We start from the raw sequence: 20,462 nt of genomic DNA on the forward strand, positions 1-20,462 counted from the left end.
TCCTCCCATTGAGAGCCCTCATACCCAGATGCTCTAGTGCACCAACCAGTTTGCTGCCATTTCCATCCTGTTGCTTCCGGGGATGAGGCACCTGTGGCAGGACTGACCATGAAGCATTTACCGCTGCCAGCTGCTCATCATTGTCAGTTTTAATTTGTATTGAAGTCGCCAATCACTAGAATATCCCATGTTGGGTGAGAGTATCTGATTTCCGAGATCTCATGCAGTAATTTCTTAAAAAGGAGAACTTTTCGCACCTTGCGTGGATGGGCATAGACATTAAATAATACAAGGGGGACTGCTTGACGGTTGTCTACAAAATTGAGCTTGATAGCCTGTAAAGCGTCAGATGAGATCATTAGCTATTCTGAGGTTGCACGTAGTGCAGTTGAAACATAAGATGCAAGACCTCTGCTCGGTCTGCCAGATCTATTTGGTTTTGTGGCAGTGATGTGATGTAGCATGTAACCCCCTAGATGAATTGGGTCAATTAACCATGTTTCTTGCAACATAATCAGTTCATAGCTGGTTGCTAATGAAAAACCATCTGCAATAATATTTTTTGCACCAGCAATATTCCAGGGCACAATTTTTCCAGCCCTTTTCTGTTCTGCATTTGCTACATTATGATTTCAGAGTCAGATACTCCTTTGTGCATTTAAAATAGATGATACCACCAACAATCCGCGTAGGGTTCATCTGCAAATTGTAGGCCTGTTATTGCCAGATTGCTAGCTTGATGTGACACAGAATGGGCATGCAGGGCGGGGGGGGGGGGCTGTAATCCGACTTCGGCATGGTTTTCTTCCTCCCTTGCTGCCTTATCCAAGGAAGAGCTGCTGTTGGAACCTGGGAAGCATGCCCCTGATGAACACAGGAGTCATTTTCTGGCTCCGAAGTTGTGGCCAGTAGAGGAGATGGATATCATGGTTTAAATGGTTACGAAGGAGCTAAAACCCAGAAATCAGACCGTCGTTTCGCGTCTAGGATCAATGAGGGAATCTCTCAAGATCTCCAAGTGGTGAGTGTTTGTTCCGGACCCAGAGGGTCACCACTTGGGAGAAATTTCACTGATATTAGATCTGTAGACTCTATGGGCCAGATGTATCAATTTTCCTAATAGTGAGGACCTAATTGCGATTTTGTGCAAATCGCGATTAGGTAATCTATTTGAATGTATGAAACTCCAGGAGTTTCATTTAGCGATTTCCAATGGATCACAAATTGGCCTACCTCATTAATTTTCATGAGGTAGGTCACAATTTGAAACCCATTGTGAATGGCTACAATCATTCGGATGTTGGCCTGCTGGGCTCAGCACACCACCATGTCTGTGATTGCTTTTAAATAAGGCAATCTTTTTTTTTAAAAGCAGCCCGTTTTCCTTAAAGGAAAATGGGATGCGTTTAAAAAGAAAAATGAAAAGTTTTCTTTTCATTGTTTAAGAATAGGCAGTTTTCGCATTTATTCACAAAGGGGCAGAGGTCTCTTGAGGACCCCTTCCCGTTTACAAATGGATTACCACCGACTTGAAGTAGTGGTAAAATGCGAATGGTTTGCGACCACATTTCGGTCACAAACCATTGCTACATACCTCAGCGATTCGGTATTCGATAGGGGCGCCTTTGACACGCCCCTTCCTAATACCAAATCGGTTTATAGTCGCAAATTGGGATTCATACATACCAAAATGCATTTTTGCAATCGCAAACAGCCTGTTGGGCCGTTTTCGATTGCAAAAATCTAGATACATCTGGCCCTATATGCTAAAGTGATGGCAACTCAGCAAACAATTTCAGGGCATTGTGTCTATTTAGTGTGTCTCATTGGTCTTGCGATATATAGTGCGGGGTTAGTATAATTTGCTGAGATTCCCAGCTTTTTCGAGATTCGTGATTATCATGGGGCTGGACGTCATGGTCTGCATTTTCATGAGCAATGGATTTCGAAAAGAGCTTGACTTCTTGTCGCTCGCTGCGAGAGTCTGTGATAGGGCAGGAAATCAAGCTGGGCATCGCCTGCAGTGGTTTGTAAATTTTGAATCGTCACCTTAGTTGAGGCTAATCCCTGCTGTTTGCTAATTTCAACTGCAGTGAAATGAAAATTGAACTTTGAAAATGGTTCATTTGTTTTAGCCCCAGGTTGGTTGGCCTGATCGGTATAGCATATACACTTTCGGTGAGAGAGCAGTGTGTTATCTTGATGTGCAGGCTTTATTTGCACCAGGCCAAAGTGATGCAGTGGTTTTGGCTTGTTTCCCAGTGTTACAGACTGTTTAGAGTCCACACATTCTGTTGATGTTAACAAAGACACTTTTTGAGAGCCCTTCGTGGATTGTGCTAAGATAGGCCGGTCCAGTGACCATAGCTTGCTTCCCGCTACTTCAGACTGTTTATCATCCACTGGCTCAGTTCTTGTTAAGAGGCACTTTTTGAGAGCCCTGCATGGATTGAACTAAGCTAGGCAACTGCTGTGCAGGTATCTGCAGATGTTAGCCGGGTTACTGCTGGAGTCACAGAGCGTTCCTGAATCTCTGGCTGTTTTAGTAAAATAGGTTTGCCTGCGCTGCTTTCTGTGTCTTCGAAACTGGTGAACTGGGGTTCTGATTCCCCCACCTTATATGTTACCAGTTTTAAGCGGGGGGAAGGAACTGTCAGTTGAATACCATCAACGATCGACTGTATAGATCCATTAGTTGTTATTGTCTGTGAAATTAAAGACGCCATAGACACTTAAGGTTACCTTGGAGACGAGATGGACTGCTGCTTTGGTTTCACCGTGAATATAGAGTAGAAGTTGCTACCTCTGTCTTCACAGCAAGGTTTCTTCCTGGCCTTCCAGGCTCATTTCCTCAGTCTTTTAGTTAATGACTTAGGTACAGACCCACACGGTTCAGCTGCATGGATTGTTAAAGGGGTCGCAAATTGAGCCGTCTGTTCTCCTATTGTTTTGATCCCTGGAAAATCACAGAGATCTGATGACAAAAAGCCATTTCTTTGATCCTTCAATTTGGAACTTAGATGAGCTGAAGTTATGGCAGGGTGCTTCACCAAGTTTGGTACTACTTGGACAGGATGTACTCTGTGGTGAGCATTGGATGGTTCACTTTCTGATTTAAATTGGTTGCCGTCAAATTAGGTAATTTGTGTTTAGTAATAAGTAGCTGGATAAGATTTATTTCCTTTTATTTTAAGCTCTTACAAAATGTTTGTTAAAATAGCAGACAGAGTACACAGTTTGTAAATATTTTTACCACATTTGCAGGCTTCATGTTGAGGCTGATTGGTCTAAGCCTTCACAGTGGATGAACAATAGGTTAGCTTATTCAATTTAAGATTGATATCAGCACTGTGAGTTGCCATGATGCTCATTAGATTAATCTGTAGGTCTAGTTTGTCTGATTCCATATTAAGTTGTCATTGAGGCATTGATTGCATATTAAGTGCTGTCATTGCAGCCGTGAAAGATCCCCCATCTTTGGTTTATTAAAGCAGCCAGTAAATTGTCTTTTTTAAGGGGGTGTCTCGGCTACTGTTGTCTGAATAAACCCAATTGATGCTGCTATTTTCTGGGTGGACCGTGATGATGTGCTAATTTTCCCCCTTATTTGACGTGCCTACGGCATGTTGGACTTCTTTCAGGCCACTTGAAATTTCTATTACCGAAGTTGGAGTGGTATTTGACTTTAATGTAGTGGTGCAATTAATTTCCTCCTGCTGCCAGAATGATTGAGTTGAAAACTGGTCTTGGAGGTGGAGGGCACAACACATTGGGATTAGTCATGTTGAAAGTTTTAAGCTCCAAAGCTTTAACTAGATCCTCATCGTTCATTATAGAGATTGATTGCAACTAGGAATCTTCCGTCTCGCCATTGGCAGTGACAACACCGTTGCTAACAGTGTTGTCCTCTTTAAAGTCCTGTGTGACTAGGTTTTTTAGTAGTCTTCGAGTCGAGTGTTGGTAAGCTGCATTAGACTGGGGGACCCTTGATTCCTCGGTATGATCTTGATGAACAGTTAATAGCTGTGGTTCTTGTGAACTGTTGACTTTAGTTGTGCCCAGTTGGGCATACTGGTGAGTGATGCCGATCCGGACTGTTGGTTGGATGAACGATGGCCTTGATCAGGATATTATTTGCTTGCTGCTTATTTTGAGCCAAAGTTTTACTAGACTTTCCCCTCATTCCATAGAGGTCTAGAGGCTGATCAGGACTTGGGTCCAGCTCGGTTTGCATAAATGCTGGCTTTAGGGCAATCTGGCTTTTTATCTAGTCATGGTAAAGAATGGGTCATTGAAGGTACTGGCTTTGGAGAAGTACAATTAGATGGCTGATCAAAAGATTCGCCCGACTTAGCCTGAGAGAAGGCTAGCTTTAAAGGAGCTAGTGGTGTTGGGAGGCCCTCAATATCTTTCATTTTCAATGGATAACAGCAGTTGGATCCTTTAAAAATGTAAACTTGCCACCACTGCCAGAGTTCATAAAAAAAGGCAAGTAAAGAAGTGAGTAGCGGGGTAGTTTGTTCAAGCTTACCCCTATGGACTTCTAATTCAGTGAGCTTCCTTCTCTTTTGTGCCTTCTTTTTGGTTCCTGGGTTTCCCCTCTGTATGGAGTCTAACCCGTCCCGACCTCATGATGAGTGTCAAACGCTAAAACGATGGCCTTTATGAGGACTGGTGTGTTCCAACAAGAGAGAAGGAAGAGGGGAAGGTTTGACTATGGCTGCTTTCCTTCTTTGTTGATAGTATAACGAGAGGTGTAGAACGAAGTAAAATAAGCATAGAAGGTGGGCACAGCACTCCGGGAACACTCACAAGCTGCATCCAGAGATATCTGGGCTGCTTTCGTGGGGGCTTTGGGCTCACACTCAGCAGATGTTAGTGATGACAGCCACACTCACCACCTTTCCTAGGAGCACCATGCCACCCTGCTGCTGGAGGAGAGGGAATATTATGTCTGATTATGTCCACCACGTAGTTGCACGTGATTTTGTAGTGCTGCTGTAGTACTGCTGCGTTGCTGCGTAGCCATTTGTTGCCTTTTACTGTTGTTTATTGTTGGTCACTATTAATCACTGGTTGGTCACTGGTGTGTTACAGTGCTGCAGACCCCCAGAGGCCCAGAATGGTCTGTTCAGGTACCTCACCTTCAGTCTCAGATTCAGGGCACCATGCCTTGGCTGCACAGTTCCTTTGTGCCTGTGTGTCCTTACCCTTGCAGTATGGGGTTGGCCCCACAACAAACTCCCCCGACCTCAATGGGCAAGCTCCAGCCACACAGCACCATGCCTTGCCACATGTTGGATCACTTTGGGCTGCACCACTCCTTCCCTCCTCCGGGCGGCAGACAGATAGGCAGGCAGGCAGGCAAAGGACAGGAGGTAGTCAACAGCCCCCCAGCCAGTTGCACAGGAAGAAAAGCATCAAAGATCCCCATGGACCCTGCTGCCAGGCTTGGCAGCACCTCTGCACCACAGCACCACTCGCTCATTGCTCCTCTGCAGTGACCACACCTTGACTTCCGCTTCTGGGTCATGAAAGTATGTAACCGCGCAGTCAACACTCTGCTACATTGTTGCCATCGCCTTGAGTTTTGGATGAAGTCACGAGTCCACACTGACAAGCAGAATCCATGGTTGATACAAAGAGGTCTGGTAACCCTCTCCAAACATGGAATTAGCTGATTGTACTCTTGGTTGATCAAAGAGCTCTGTCGTTTATTTTATTGTTTCTGTCTTTAAAGTATGCTCACAATATCAAAATGGCCTCTAGACACCAATGCTTACTTTGTGGTGGTGGTTGGTGGGCAATGCCACACATTCTTCTGTACTGAGATTTTTCATCATCAGACTTTAAACCAGAGCAACAGAGAGTGAAAGCTAGATAAGGAAGAAAGTATAAGGAGGAACATAAAATAAGTGAACAGTGACAAAGGAGAAATATAAAAATAGGAAAACAGCCACAAAGGCTTAAAGCATGTAAGAAGCAGGACCTGCAGGATTGAGGTATAGACTCAGAAAGTGTAAGCCGGTGGGAGAAAGATGGACGAGGTGGAATCAAGATTAAGCAGACTTGGGTTTCAGCAATGCTGATATATAGCAGCGCCGGTAGCTGGCTACTAAGAAAAACTTTGGGATGCAGCACTTAATGTTTTATTGCTACCCTTCTTCTTACACTGATCAAATTAGTTGTTGCAGCACAAATCTTTGCTTCTGAGGAAAAACCAGTGACTGACTTGTGAATTTGAAGTCATTCTCTGTCATTTAAAGAGGTGGCAGAGTCTTTCTTTCATCTTTTGCTCTCTCTTCTTATTCACTATTTTCTAGCACCATAGCTGTGTGATTTGTAATATTAGCTTTCTCTGAAAGAGGTTATTTTAGTGGATAGACCCATTGCATAGCACTGGTGGCCCAGGTCCGATTGGAAAATGCCCTTTGTATGAACCTGAAAGAGATTGAGTATATGCACCAAAAAAATGACATTCTATCAAGGTAATTTCCAAACCTTGTAGCTGTATACATAATACAAGAATTCCTCAAGCATTTGAAACTGAAGGAATCAAACCTAAGTTTGAAACAACTTAAGGGGGCCTAGACACGTTAAACAGGGGAATACTATAGACAAAACACTAAAATGTCGATACCTATATATAAGGGAGCACTGTAGCTCAACACCATCACTCTGTATGTTTATTGTATACATTACCTAACAAACAAACATACACCATCAGTAGTCTTGTGTGACAGAACTGGATGACTATGAAACTTATTACATCGTAACTTGAGTAATTAAGCCACTATAACTAGTGTCTCAGTAATTAACATCCCTTGCACAAACACTTCTTTGCACAGGGGCCACACTTACAATTTGGCGTTTATTGCTCCTGGTAATTACCAGTTGTGATAAAGTGTGCTTCCTGTAATAAATAACGCAGGTCACACCTGCAATGTTTATTATTTAGATTTCTTTTTTTTAATAAACTTAAATACATTTTGAAATCTTATAATAGGATGCCAAAATTTACATGTGGATTTTGGTGTGAAAATCCCCCAGATGTACAAGCTAAACCACATTTTTAAGGATAAATTCAGATAAGGTGCTATTTACTCGACTAGATAAATTCTGAACCCTGGAATATGGGTTTTTAAAAAGTCCAATAAATATCACCCACCTCTCCTGGGCACTCATTATCTATGCATCAGTTTGAGTTTCATTTGAGATAACGGGTATCTATTGATCTGTAATGTGTGATTGGGCCATTGGCTGGCACATTTATTGTGATAAAGCAAGGCAGAATCAAACGTTTTCCAATTCTTTTTTCTTTCTTGACTTCAGTGTGTTTGGAAACTGCACGGCACTGGAAGACCAGGAGTCAAGAGACCTGGAGCTGCGCCTTCAGGCAAAGAAAATGGCAGATGCTGTAGCCCGGGTTGCTAGAAAGGTCAATGAAACAGTGGAAAATGAAGAAGACTTCCTAGGTAAGTTTGTTGCTTTATCTGGGGATGTTGAGAATTGAACTCTCTCTCACCACACAATCCACACAAGTTGCATGTACTGTGATACTCAAGAGGCAATTAATGTATTCATTGAATAAATATGCTTATGATGTTTCATTGTAGCTCAATATGTTCTACCTGTAGAATATCAATTGAAATTTCTTGAGTGACTGTTTATCATTAAAATGTTTCTTTGGGATAAATGGAAGAAGAAGAATTAAAAATCAGTTTAGAGTCAGATATCGGGCTGACTCCTGCATTCTTTTGTCTGCTATAGAAGCTTATTGATTATTATGTTGGTCGGAAATAAGAAACCATCATTGAATATGACTTATCCTTAGCATACAATTCCTAATACAAATGGTTCTTGGACAAAAACTGACAAGATGAATAGGGTGTCATTTGGCATACCCTTAACATAGAAATCAACTATGCTTTTGGCTTTTACACAGTTTATATTGTTCTCATTTCTTAAATCTTATTCTCAGAGGTTCATGTCAGTTGCTTGGATAACCTAAAATAGAGCATAGGATGTAGAAATCGCCCAGGAAAGAACAACTAAGAACATCGACCTTCTTATGGATTTTTACCTGAACCTTCTGCCCACATCCTTTCTCTTGCCATGTTGATTTGATACAAGGGGACTCCTTCCTCATGTTTGCTTGACCCAACAATGCTGATATGAAAACATTGTCTGAATTCGAATATGAAGTTCTATCTCTGCTGAACATAAGCACACCATACTTGCAGTACATCGGGGATTATTAGAAAGATAGGTTGTAAAAGGGCCACTGGAATAATTCAGCAATAGGGTGCTAAATCGTCCAGCATAGTTGACAAAATCATTCGTCAAGAATGCAAATTATGTTGAATAATGGAGCACAATTTGTGACAGTACCATTTCGTTACTTTGACATTTCAACACCTATTGATGCTGTCTGAGCAAAGTTGCTCTGGTGTTTAGTAACTTTTAATCAGTTTGAGATAGAAACATTTTTTGTGAATTCTGCGGCTTATGCAGCACGTGTTAAATTATTTTACTTAAGAGGCAAATCCATAAATATGCGGAAAATGCCACAGCTGTGGAATCTCATACGTTCAGTGGTCACCTTTGAGTTTCCGAAGTACAGAAGGGTATTTGATGTTATTGCTGCTGCTTTTGATTCTATTCAGAACCACTCATTTGGAAAGATTATTTGTGTCACAAAATATTTTTTGGGCTGAACAGGCTTTCTATGAGTTTAACATTCAAAAGACTACAGGATGTTTGGGGTAAATGTCTACTACCACTTATTAGGGTTGACACCTGGCCATTTTTCTACCTGCACCACCGGTGTTTTAATGTCCCGGCAGGTACAAAAATAAGGAACATCACCTAAAGTCGATATTTTTAGTCCTTATCTGTACATACTTCAAACAGCAAATATAAACAGAAAGCACTTTTAAATGTGTTTTAGAGCTGTGTTAACGATCACTGACTAATAATTATAGTAAATAAAAGCAGAAAAATAATCTTAAACATGAATATAGGCAATTTTGTTTAACTTCTTCTTTAATATCTGGCCTTTGCAGATTTTTTCTTTTGGAAAGGTGGCAGCCTTACCACTACTTCTCTGTTTGCTCTTCGTCGTTTTGATGAGTTCATATTTTTAGAATATCTGCTAAAGAGGTGCAATTTTGAGGTCCTCAGCATTTCTAATTTTATCATCTCAAATAAGTTGGTACATTAGTGGTTCATTTAAGGTATTGGTTCACTGAATCCATTATGTCTCTGCTTCTTTCCATGTGTATGCAATTTATGATTTGTACAGTACCAGATTTACAAATGGTAATTATTCTCAATTGCGTACAACTGTCCTCTGATATTCTAAGAACATGTATATGTAGAGCACAATTTAAGGCAATTTCAAGGAAGTATTACCCTGTCTATTAAGGCTGTGTGTTATATTTGGAACAGTTTTTTCATAATGACATTTTTATGTCAGGATTGCATTTGATAGCAAATTCAGTCGACATTCTGAACTGTTTTAATTTTGAATTGCTATAACTTTAATGTTTAATATCACACTTGTTTAAGCGGATTTTAATTGGTGTATACATGAGCGTTCAAAACTAGGGAATGCATGTGCTTTAAAAATTGCATTACACACTTAATTCAAAAATATGGATCAAAAAATCCCAGAACTCAAATCTTGTCTGCAGTGAGGTGTTTCTCATTATCGTACAACAGTCAGATATTATCATTGTTTCAATTGTATTTCCTGACCTCAGGAAAGAGCTGCCAATGTGGCGGTCCGAGCGCCACATTATGACTGCGGCAGTTGCGCCACTGTCAGACCACCAGCACTGCCAGGATTAGTCATCCTGGCGGTCTGGCAGTCATTGTGGCCCTAATCCTCTATAGCAGCGCTGCAAGCAGCGCTGCCCTGGAGATTACGACACCCTTCTCTGCCAGCAATTTTATGGTGATAACACCACCATGAAAAGGCTGGCAGAGACAGACTGGAGGGGGACCCTGTGGGGCACCTTCACTGCCCAGGCACTTAGCATGGGAGGAGCAGAGGCCCCCCTGGCCAGCACCGTAACAATGTTCTTGCTTTGCAGACAGTGAACATTGCAACAGGTGCGGGTGCATCCTATGAACTACAGCAAAGCCACCGGTTCTATTACGAGCCGGAGACAAATCTGTAGGATGTTTCCTGCTGGGCTAGCGGGAAGAAGCTGAGTTTTCGCCCGCTGACCCAGTGGGAAACTCGTAATAGGCCCGGCAGGGAGGCTACCACACTGGCTGTAACAACCCCGTCTGAACTTCGGCGGATGGGCTTTTCTGTCCATCAAAGTCATAATGAGGCCCTCAGTGTACTAAGCACTCATAGCAACCTGCTGGAGAAAGCCTTTAATACTGGCAGTGGCAACTCAGACTTTCATCAGTCTAAGGTCAATTCATTGAGCACCATTGATTGTGCAATAGTAACACCCATATTTAGGGGGCCATGGTTTTACAAAAATGCTTCAGCAAGAGATATAAAGAAAAACTATTGTCACTGTGCACAAAATACTGACTAATTTGGTGGGCTGATAGTGCTGTGTATCCCTTGCTACCTGATCGTATGCTTAGGCACTCCTTTGACAAAAGACGTAGGCTTATCATTGCATTTGTTATTAATGTCTAGATTTTAGTTTTATTGACAGTGAAGCTCAAAGCAATATTTCTTCAAAATGGAGAAATAAAATGGTGTCCAACTGGGTTTCTAGTTTGAAATGCTAACATTCTAATGGGCCTATTCACAAACTGCATTTTGGAGTACATGAAGTAGTAGTAGAGTAGTGCTATTCATGTACTACGAAATGTTGTTCACAAACCCACGTGCGGAGACCGCTGCCTCTCCTATCTGTTCTGTGTGGTGACCATGTAAGTGTATGTTTTTGTTGTAAAAGAGCCAAGTTGAGTGGTAAGAAATTCAGGAATTAATACTATAAAATGGGTAAGTATCCAGGATATGTAAGGAGGGGGTAACACACATAAAAAGGCAAATCAATTGCTATTCACAAACTAGAATTCTAAAGTTACTACAGCTCTAAAGGCCTTGCCGAAGATTTTATGTTTTTTTTTTTTTTTTTAAATACACTGTATTAATTTTCCCTGTATGTACCGATTGGGAGGTCTCCACTTAACTGTGAACAGGTTCTAGTAGTAACTGTACACTTGTAAATCCTGTAGTATAAGGTTCCACCACCAGATATGAGGTCACCTGTATCCACACTCGAAAATGGTGAATAACAAAAAAAGGTACACATAACTCTAGTAGTAAATATACATGAGTAAAACTACAAATGTATGTTAAGGTCCCTATATGTTACAGTAGTAATATATAATAGTAGATAATAAAGTAAATGTCATGCCTACTGAAATGTTCTCCCCAAATGTCACTTTCGCCATCATTTATATATGGGAAGGCCTTGACCGAGATGACTGAGTAAAATACAAAAAAAAGTGAATTGTATTGAATATTATTATGAAAGGGGCACATTGCCTCTTGCATGTATGTTATCAGTGGTTAGTGTGGTTCCAAATTCCTCCAGATATTGTTTGATTCTTCTAATAAATTAGTCATCTATTAAGGTGTCTTGTACAACACCTTAGGTTTACTACTTCAAAATGCCAAACTGCCGGAAACCAGGTGCACAGAAAGATTCAATTAAAAGTAGAGCTCAGTAGGGTGCAAGGAGGATCCCCATCTGAGAAAACATCAGTCACTGCCTTATACTAAGCATTCCACCTTATAACCCTCTGAATACAATTGTTGTGAGCTGTTACTTGAAACACAGTTTAGATCTCCACTGTGGTATGGATCCACAGCATCCTAGGCTTTAGCATTCTCTTCCTCTAGGGAGTGATTCCTTGCTTTCGCCTCATGAAGGTCGTTGTTGAATCCAGTCTGAAGTAATCAATAAAAGATTGCTGCAGCTGCAGGATGACACCATTTTCAGGTACTCAGTGGATGCTTTCCACTAGACCTTATGCACAAAGCATCATGTTTTAGCATAATACTCTTGCAGCTAATGGACGTCTTTCAAGGTCTTTGTCACATGATCATGATACCGCCAAAAGTTTTAGTATGTTTTGGCCATCAAGTATAATGTCTCTTTAGCTTGTCAATTGTTGTTTATTAGATGGCATAACAACATCAAGTCCTCAGAATTGTTGAGTTACGCAGGACCTGTTCCTCTCCACCTTTGGGTGGGATGTTTGCCTGACATTGTTGAAGATTTGTTTACTTGGTTCAAGATCTCACAGATTAATTTGATACCATGGGCTTATTTTACCTTCCTTACATCTTTCTGGTGGTCTCTTCTTTGTCTTTTGCACATGATCTTGTGAAACTTTGGTAAAATGCTGCATCTGGGATTGCCATGGTGATTCACTCTCGCATCCATGTGCTGATGTCTGAGAATTTGATGTAATGTTTGAGAAGATGTAGGACATATTGAAACAAATAAGGAATTGGTTTAGGATCTGTATAATTCAATGACTGGGTTAGGATCGGTATAATTCAAGGATTGAGTTAGCTTCCAATTAATGTCTATAAGATTAGATATTATTGCTTGTAGAACAAAAAGTCAAAGGACCAGGCTGGTCTAAGAGGCTACCCTGTAAAAATAATTGATAGAACTAGAAACGTATAAATTTATTTTGAATATTTGTAGATAGATACTTATCTTTTCTTTGGGCCAACCTTATTAATTCAATATTATTGCACATCTTTTGAGTTCAGCATTTAATTCAGGAGAACAATGTATGTTAGGAATTAATGATATCTATACCTAGGATTGACCTAACATGGTACTTTGGTAAAATTCAGTCATCTGCAGAACGGAATATTGAAGAAAAAATGTCAGTCAAAATGTCTGTCCTATTATGAGGAATAATTTTTTTTTAAATGACAAGTGACCCCTCATTGTTAAGCAAAGAGTTAATACATGAAAGATGTATGACAGATGTATTTGATTGGTTTTGCCAGGGATGTATTCTGGCACATCACATATGTGTGCATGTGTGTGTATATATATATATATATATATATATATATATATATATGGTCTAGAAGCCCACTTACTGCAAAAGAAGTTGGATTTCCCGTGGGTTGGTACCCGCTTCATCCCTAAGCTCTGCTATGCAGATGATGGTGTCATTTTGCAAGGGAAGCAAACACTCTGCAGAAAGCCCTTGATTTGAAAATAATCTTTGGAAGTCCTTTATAATGGTTTGTGGGCCAAAAAAGACTAAGGGCCTGATTTAGAACAACAGAGACGGATATCCTGTGCGCCGAAATCTACATCCCTTTCTATCCAATGGGATTTAGATTTTGGCAGACGGAATATCTATTACTGTTGTGATGGCGTAAAGTGTCCACTGAGTTCTAAATTAGGCACTGTGTCCAAAACCTTTTATATCCCGGGAACCATAGTTAATAAGATAACACATTTTTGCTACCTGGGTCACCTTTTCAATACACAGCTAATTTGGGATCCATTCTGGGTACTAAGGTTCCTACAAAGAAATACAGCTATTAAAGCAATTTTTCATTTTTCAACAAAATTAGGCCATAATCCTGTTAGAGAAATTACAGCTCTTCTTAAAGGTACGTGTCTTTCTATTGCCACCTATTTGGATGGCGTGTGAGTGTATTGTGACTGTTCAAAACTGCAAATTGTAGAATATAGTTTTCCCTGTAGACTTTCTTTTGCCACACAGTAGTGGGTCTTCATTTCATAGAATATGGCTTGAGCCTGGCCCCTCTGCTGCTGTCAATAAAAATATGCCAGGTGCCGGAACTAGAGTTCTCAAAACACATCCTCCAGAATTACTTGACATTGGATAACGCTGAATACACCCCTTGGCTTGGCTATGTGAAACGTACCCTTGAGGAACTGGGTTTTCCGAAGTTGTGTGAGGAACCAGCTCAAATTCTGCTGTCAGCTACAGCCCTAATAAAGTCAGCTACTTTGAATAGGCCCATCTTAAGCATGGGCAGCAATTCCTACAGTTCACCTCTTTGGTAAATTTGAATGTTGCTGTATTCAACCAGGAGATTAAATGTTATCTTTCTTTTATAGAAAACCCACAGTATAGATTGTATTTGAAAGGGATCTGACTGAGTACTGTACACTTCTTAGTGAAATTCCCTTTTTGTGCACTTTATAAAACCCCAAGATCACTTTTTTGTTACCTCTAATGCGTTTGCACAGTTTTAATTCACATTATGAAGGTTTTAGATTTTTAGTAAATTTTACTCTCCTGAAATCTGTTATACAGCTATGAATTTTATCAGGTACACTCCATACTAGGAAACCGTATAGTTAACTGTTTTATTATGATGGCTGGATTTGAGTTTAGCTTCTTTTAAATTGCTAAAATATGCTGTATCTCAGTTAACTAGATGTAATGTATTGCAAATTGTATTATGTTTTATTCTTTTATGGCTTTTCAAGACAAATACATTTTAATGACTGACTGGCTGGGTTCGTGTAAGTTGGGTCATGTAAAAAAAGGTAAAATGATAATGGAATATTGCAAGGCAAAAGTCATCGTGCTAGGTCTATGGATACACAATGACCGTGGTGTTTTAGTTGAAAATACCAAGTTTCCCAATAAAATGTGACTGTGAGGTGTTAAAATCTTTACAAAAGGATAAGAATATAACTGTTACAACAAGCAGATAAAAGAGAGGCAGTGGTCTTGTTAGACAGTTAAACATACAATGACTAAATACAAACAATCTTAACCAATGCTGATAATTACACATCATTTGTCTACAATCCAACAGTTAACTGAAAGAAATTCACAAATTGATGAATATTGGATGGGAAAATGGTTTGATAAGTGAGAATGAAGGACACTTTTAGTTGTATAAGAATCTACAGACCTCAGTCTTATATGCCTTACCCAAGGTACATAAATACTGTTAGAATAAATCAACCAATAGTCTCAGGCATACATTCCCTGTTAGAACCACTAAGTCAATATACATACTTTTTTCTAAGACCATTTGGACCGAAAATGCGTTTTTAGGTGTACGACGGCATTATGGTAATTATGAAAATGGAAGGACTGACATTCGAGGAGGCAGGTACATATGTATATTATTCATCTGTGATATTGAGGCCTTATGTACTAATCCTACAAGAATAGTCTCTAAGCATCAAAGAATCAGTACCAACTGACTTTATTCTGGAGTGTGCTAGTTCAGCACTATTGGAGAAATGTTTGATGCTCCAAAATCCTATTTCTAAACAGCGAAAAGGGAGTCGTATGGGAGTGACATTTGCTCTGACTTGAATGGATTAATAGATATTGTATTCATTTGAAAGGAAATCTATGGATGGAAAAGAGGACTCTAGCTAAAAGAACAAGATAATAACTCAACAATTACAATTAAGTATATTTAATAATTAATTAATTTAATCCCTTGATCAAGGGAAATTGAAAATGTCCTTGCAAGCTAATGAATCCATTTCACTAATGCCCATGATTATAGTTTGAAGGTTAATTTGAATTATGGTAAGTTTTGCATATTGACAGAAATTGTGCAAGTAGAGAAGAATCTGAGAAACATTCTATGGTTTTGAAACAGAAACTAAATATAAGAGGATACCCACACAGGATTGTAAAATTGGCATATAAACAGACTAAATATCAAAATAGAGAACATCTTTTTGAAACAAAAATATAAACTAAAGTTATGAGTGAAAGAATTATGGCAGTTGTTACATATAATTTGGGACATTGGGAATTTATTAAATAAAAATTGGACATTCTAAATGTAAACAATATGAAACATTGCAAGAAAACGTTTTTTGCCTATAGGAAGAGGTTATTAATTACAGACCAACTAGTACGTAACTATCTTGTTTAACACCAAGGACAGCAGACAATTACAGAAATGTGGGGTATGTCTTGGATTAGTGGTCGTCATAAATGTGGGTTGTTCAGTATCTGCCGATTTATTCTAGAAACAGTGATTTGAGGTGCTGAATGTTTCCAGAAAGTTAATGTAACATGCGAAAGGTAGAACCAAGATATGCAATTTGTTGTCAATGCAATCAAGTTTTTATAGGCTTGTCTACTAGAGATGCTAAAACAGGAATGATTGAAAACAGGTCATCCATTATTCCAAAAAAAGAGAATGCAGACAGTTTGTAGAAAGGAACCATTCAGAAGATGATATTAAATGTTAACAGTAGAAAAACTTACTGTTATCTCTAGGAAAAAGTATATTGCAGATCTATTACTTTATAAGGAAAAGAAGTACATTTTCTTAACTGTAGCCTATGAAAACATCCTAAATGAAGAAATAGTCTACAATGCATTGGTATGTACATATATATATTAAATGTAACTAGAACAATGGAATGTTGAGAGCTTCATTGAAGACAATAGAGTAGCTCCGGGCTTTTAAATGCTGGTATAAGCCTTCTGCTCCAACATTCCAATGTTTGTCTCCCTGTTTTTGTCTTTATAATTCAGAACATTCTACCCTCAGTTGGTAGAATGTTCTAATAGCCTTTTAGCCTTTCTGCTTCAGGCTAAAGCGGTTGTTAAAGGCCCTCTCCCTCGTTTTAGGCCCTTGCCTGCTGCTCAGCTTATAACTCAATTTCAGGCCCGTTAACAACTGGTATAGTTCTTAACAGTGGGCTACAAGGCTATTTGAGTCCATCTTGAACATAATTTATAAGAACAATGCAAGTAATGTGACAACCTTAGGCTGGTCTACCCCCAACCTTTTGCTGGCCTCCTTCTATTTTTCTGATCTCATCTTTGCTGGTTTTAGGACTCTGCACACTCTACCACTACTGACCAGTGCTAAAGTGATTGTGCTCTCTCCTCTAAACATGGTAACATTGACTCATACCCAATTGGCATATTTAATTTACCTATAAGTCCCTAGTAACGTGCACTGATTGTGCCACACACATAAATAGCCCCTTAACCATGTCTCATGTTTGCCATTGCAAGGCCTGTGTGTGTAGTTTCACTGCCACCACGACTTGGCATTTAAAACTACTTGCCAAGCCTAAAACTCCCCTTTTCGTACATATAAGTCACCCCTGAGGTAGGCCCTAGGTAACCAATAGGGCAGGGTGCTATGTATGTAAAAGGCAGGACATATAAGGTTTACATGTCCTGGTAGTAAAAAACCCTCAAAGTAGTTTTTCATTATTGTGAACCCTGTTCCTCTTATAAGCCAGCATTAGAAATTCCCTTATATACTTTTAAGTGGTAACTTCTGATCTGCGAAAAATAGAGTTGCCATGTTTGGTATGGTTGAAATGGCAGTGAGAAATCCTGCTTACTGGTGACGTTGGATTCTACATTACGTTTTTAGAAATACCACTTTTTGAAAGCAAGTATTTCTCTGTGGTTACTGCTCTATCTGTCTTACAGCCTATCTCTAATCAACGTCTGGTCTGGTCTGTGCTGGTTGTGCATTCCACCCAGACAGTCATAAACACAGGACACTCAACTGCATCTGCCTTCATCTGCATACTGATGGATCTTCTGGGCAGAAAGGGTTGAGGGGCTCTCACTTAAACACTTCTAAGGTTAATGGCCTGCCCTCACACAAAGGACTGATAACCCCCCACAGGGCTCCTGGCAGACAGTGCTGGATTTAAACGGGAACCTGTGCACTTCAAAACCACTCTTTGACGTTCCCCCACTTGAAAGGCACTTTTGGGTATTTATACTGGTACCCCACCAAATCGCACTTCTGGACCTAAAACTAGACTCTCTCAGAGGGACTGCCTGGCTGCCCAAAGGACTCATCTGAACAGCTTTGCTAGAAGGACTGCTGGCCTGCTTGTTGTCTGCTGCCTACTGGCACCTGACTGTGCCTTCCTCCACAAGTGCTCTCCAAGGGCTTGGATTGAGCTTGCTTCCTGCTTTGAAGTCTCCGGATTATCGAAGACTTCACAAAAGAGAAGAAAATTAACCGATGCAACACCTGCAACCTTTGAAGCAACGTCTGCCGGATCGACAGAGCAACTGTTGCCTCTTCACAATGTGTTCTGGATTTTGCCACTCATCGTTCCTGGGTGTCAAAATATCCTGCATCGCAGTGAGGAACAAAGGCTGCGCTCCCGGAAACTGTTGCACCACCTTGCCTCGTGGAAAGAAACGATGCATCACCGAGCCAGAAAAACGACACATCACTTTATTTTCCAAAGCATATACACTCCTTGGCAACTCTCTGCATCATTATGTTTTACGCATCCCAGGTTCTTAAGGATTAAGACTCATCTAGCCCTTAAAAATGTGATATCTTGACTTGTGCATATTGGATTTCTGTTGTTTTGGTTTTATTTTATTCAGATAAATATTATCTATTTTCTAAACTGGTGTAGAGTACTTTTTGTGGTGTTTTCTCTGTATTACTGTGTGTTATTGCACAAATACATTACACATTGCCTTCTAAGTTAAGCCTGCCTGCTCTGGGGAAAGCTACCCGAGGGTGAGTACAGGATAATTTAGGTTGTGTTGTGACTTACCTTGACCAGGATTGTGAACCCTTCTTGGAGAGGGTGCATAACTCTGCCAACTAGAGACCCGATTTAAAACATAATGTAATAATTTGAGAGTGAAAAAACTAGAATATTTTACATTATAGATATATCAATCCCTGAAAGAATCTCAACTTGAGAAAGAGTTGAAAGAATTGAAGTTAATGTTTGGAAATAAAGATTTATATTATTTCGTATACTAGCTCATATTAGTTTATTTTGCCAAAAAATCAGGGTCCTTAAAAGAGTTAATGTATTCATTAGGTATGCAGTATGTAATGAATATAATTTTTCGATATGGAGACAGCGTTTCCTGTCAATAATGTCACCATCAGAAGTTCAAAAAGTAACATCCATCCGATTTTTTGGCTGACTCTGAAAAAGAGTTGCTGTTGAAGACTTCAGTGTACGAGTATAAACACTAATCTCTTGCACATGCACACTATTGGGACAGCAGCTCTAATAGAGATGTGGGTTAGAAAGGATATTAGTGCCTTATGAGATACCAGATATAAAAGCAGTGTGCTGTCTTTTCTTTTTGAGTGTTACAACGAAAAGGTTGTTATGGCAGAAAATCTGTTTCTAAGTTGAGCAAAATTGAAATAGAAAAAGTTAGAGATAATTTTGTACACATTAAAAGATATAATTTTTTTTTTTCCTTTTTAAGATTTGATTATCCAAATGTTCATACTGGGGAAGATTTAGGGCCTGATTATGATATCATGGAACTTGTAATACAGCTAACAGGATATCTGTCACATTTGTGAAGGAGTAACCGATCCGCCAAGGTCATAATCAGGCCCTTAGAATTTAATGTGGCTCACAATATAGATCATAAAATTAGCCTGTAGATTTTAAACATAGAAATATGATTTAAAAATAAAATGATTCACCTCATTTACATAAGCAATCAGCATTCAATTAACTTTGCTATCATTAAAAACAGTGAGAATGATAGGGAGGTTAAAACGTATTTGTCGTCCTACTCCTCTTTTTTGAATACCTCCTAATCTGGTAGACTAAGAAGAGATGTGGATGGCGATACAATATTAATGAGGTTACAAATAACATTAATAGATACACATATTCATCTTATCTTATTTATTGAAATAGAGATAATGAATCTAATGTAATTAGAGCTACAATACCCTGGTTGTTAAGGGCTACCATATAGGTAGAGGTAGATTTACATACTTGATAGTGAGCAACCAAGGCCAATGACATAGATAAGTAGATTTCTTACAATGAATGACTGTTGCCCGTGTAGTCCCATTGTATAAAATTAAATGTTGAAAAAGCACAATGGAATTGTGGAAATATGAAAATAATTGTATTTCAAGTTTGATAGTGCCACTGAATATTATGATTTTTATATTTATAGGTACGTCTGTGAAAGATCATTGAGATTGGTCATACCTGATTATAATACTTAACATCCTGAGGAAGGCATCAAGTTGCACAGCTGAAATTATGGGTTTATAGATACAAGAAGACCGATATGGCTATAACAGAGGAGTCTAGTGATTTGTACCTGGACAGCGGGAAAGACATTTGTAATAAGTGACCAGCACCCAGTAGAACTCCCATACCACGTTTTTTACAACTATTTTGAGAATGACTCAGAGTTGTGCTTAGTTTAGTTATGTATGAAGGATTTTTACGCACTGTTTGTGTCTATGACAATTACGAAGATATATTGTGTTTAATATACGAAATATGAGAAATTTGTAAATAAAGATATTTTTGTTAAATCATTGGATCTTGGAACTATGCACAATTGATTGAAGAATGGAGATATCAATATATTTGAAATGCTAAAAGACTGTTAGCCAAAGGAAGGTCCCTTCACCCTTAAAAACATTTTTAGTGCTCAGTTTACTTAAGAAGGCGCACCTGGTATTCAAGTAA

The 20,462-nt window shown here is 39.3% G+C and overlaps 1 protein-coding gene across 2 annotated transcripts in view; it reads left to right on the forward strand.

Moving 5' to 3' along the window:
* Positions 1-20,462, forward strand: part of LRRC20 (leucine rich repeat containing 20) — a 1,502,316-nt gene that overhangs the window by 127,304 nt on the left and 1,354,550 nt on the right. For both annotated transcript variants that reach the window (XM_069240374.1, XM_069240373.1), the window contains exon 2: positions 7,333-7,475. In XM_069240374.1, coding sequence (XP_069096475.1) covers positions 7,406-7,475 — 70 coding nt within the window. In that variant the 5' untranslated portion in view covers positions 7,333-7,405. The remainder of the gene's footprint in view (positions 1-7,332; positions 7,476-20,462) is intronic.

Source organism: Pleurodeles waltl, chromosome 6, assembly GCF_031143425.1.
Source record: "Pleurodeles waltl isolate 20211129_DDA chromosome 6, aPleWal1.hap1.20221129, whole genome shotgun sequence".
NCBI classification, from domain to species: Eukaryota; Metazoa; Chordata; class Amphibia; order Caudata; family Salamandridae; genus Pleurodeles; species Pleurodeles waltl.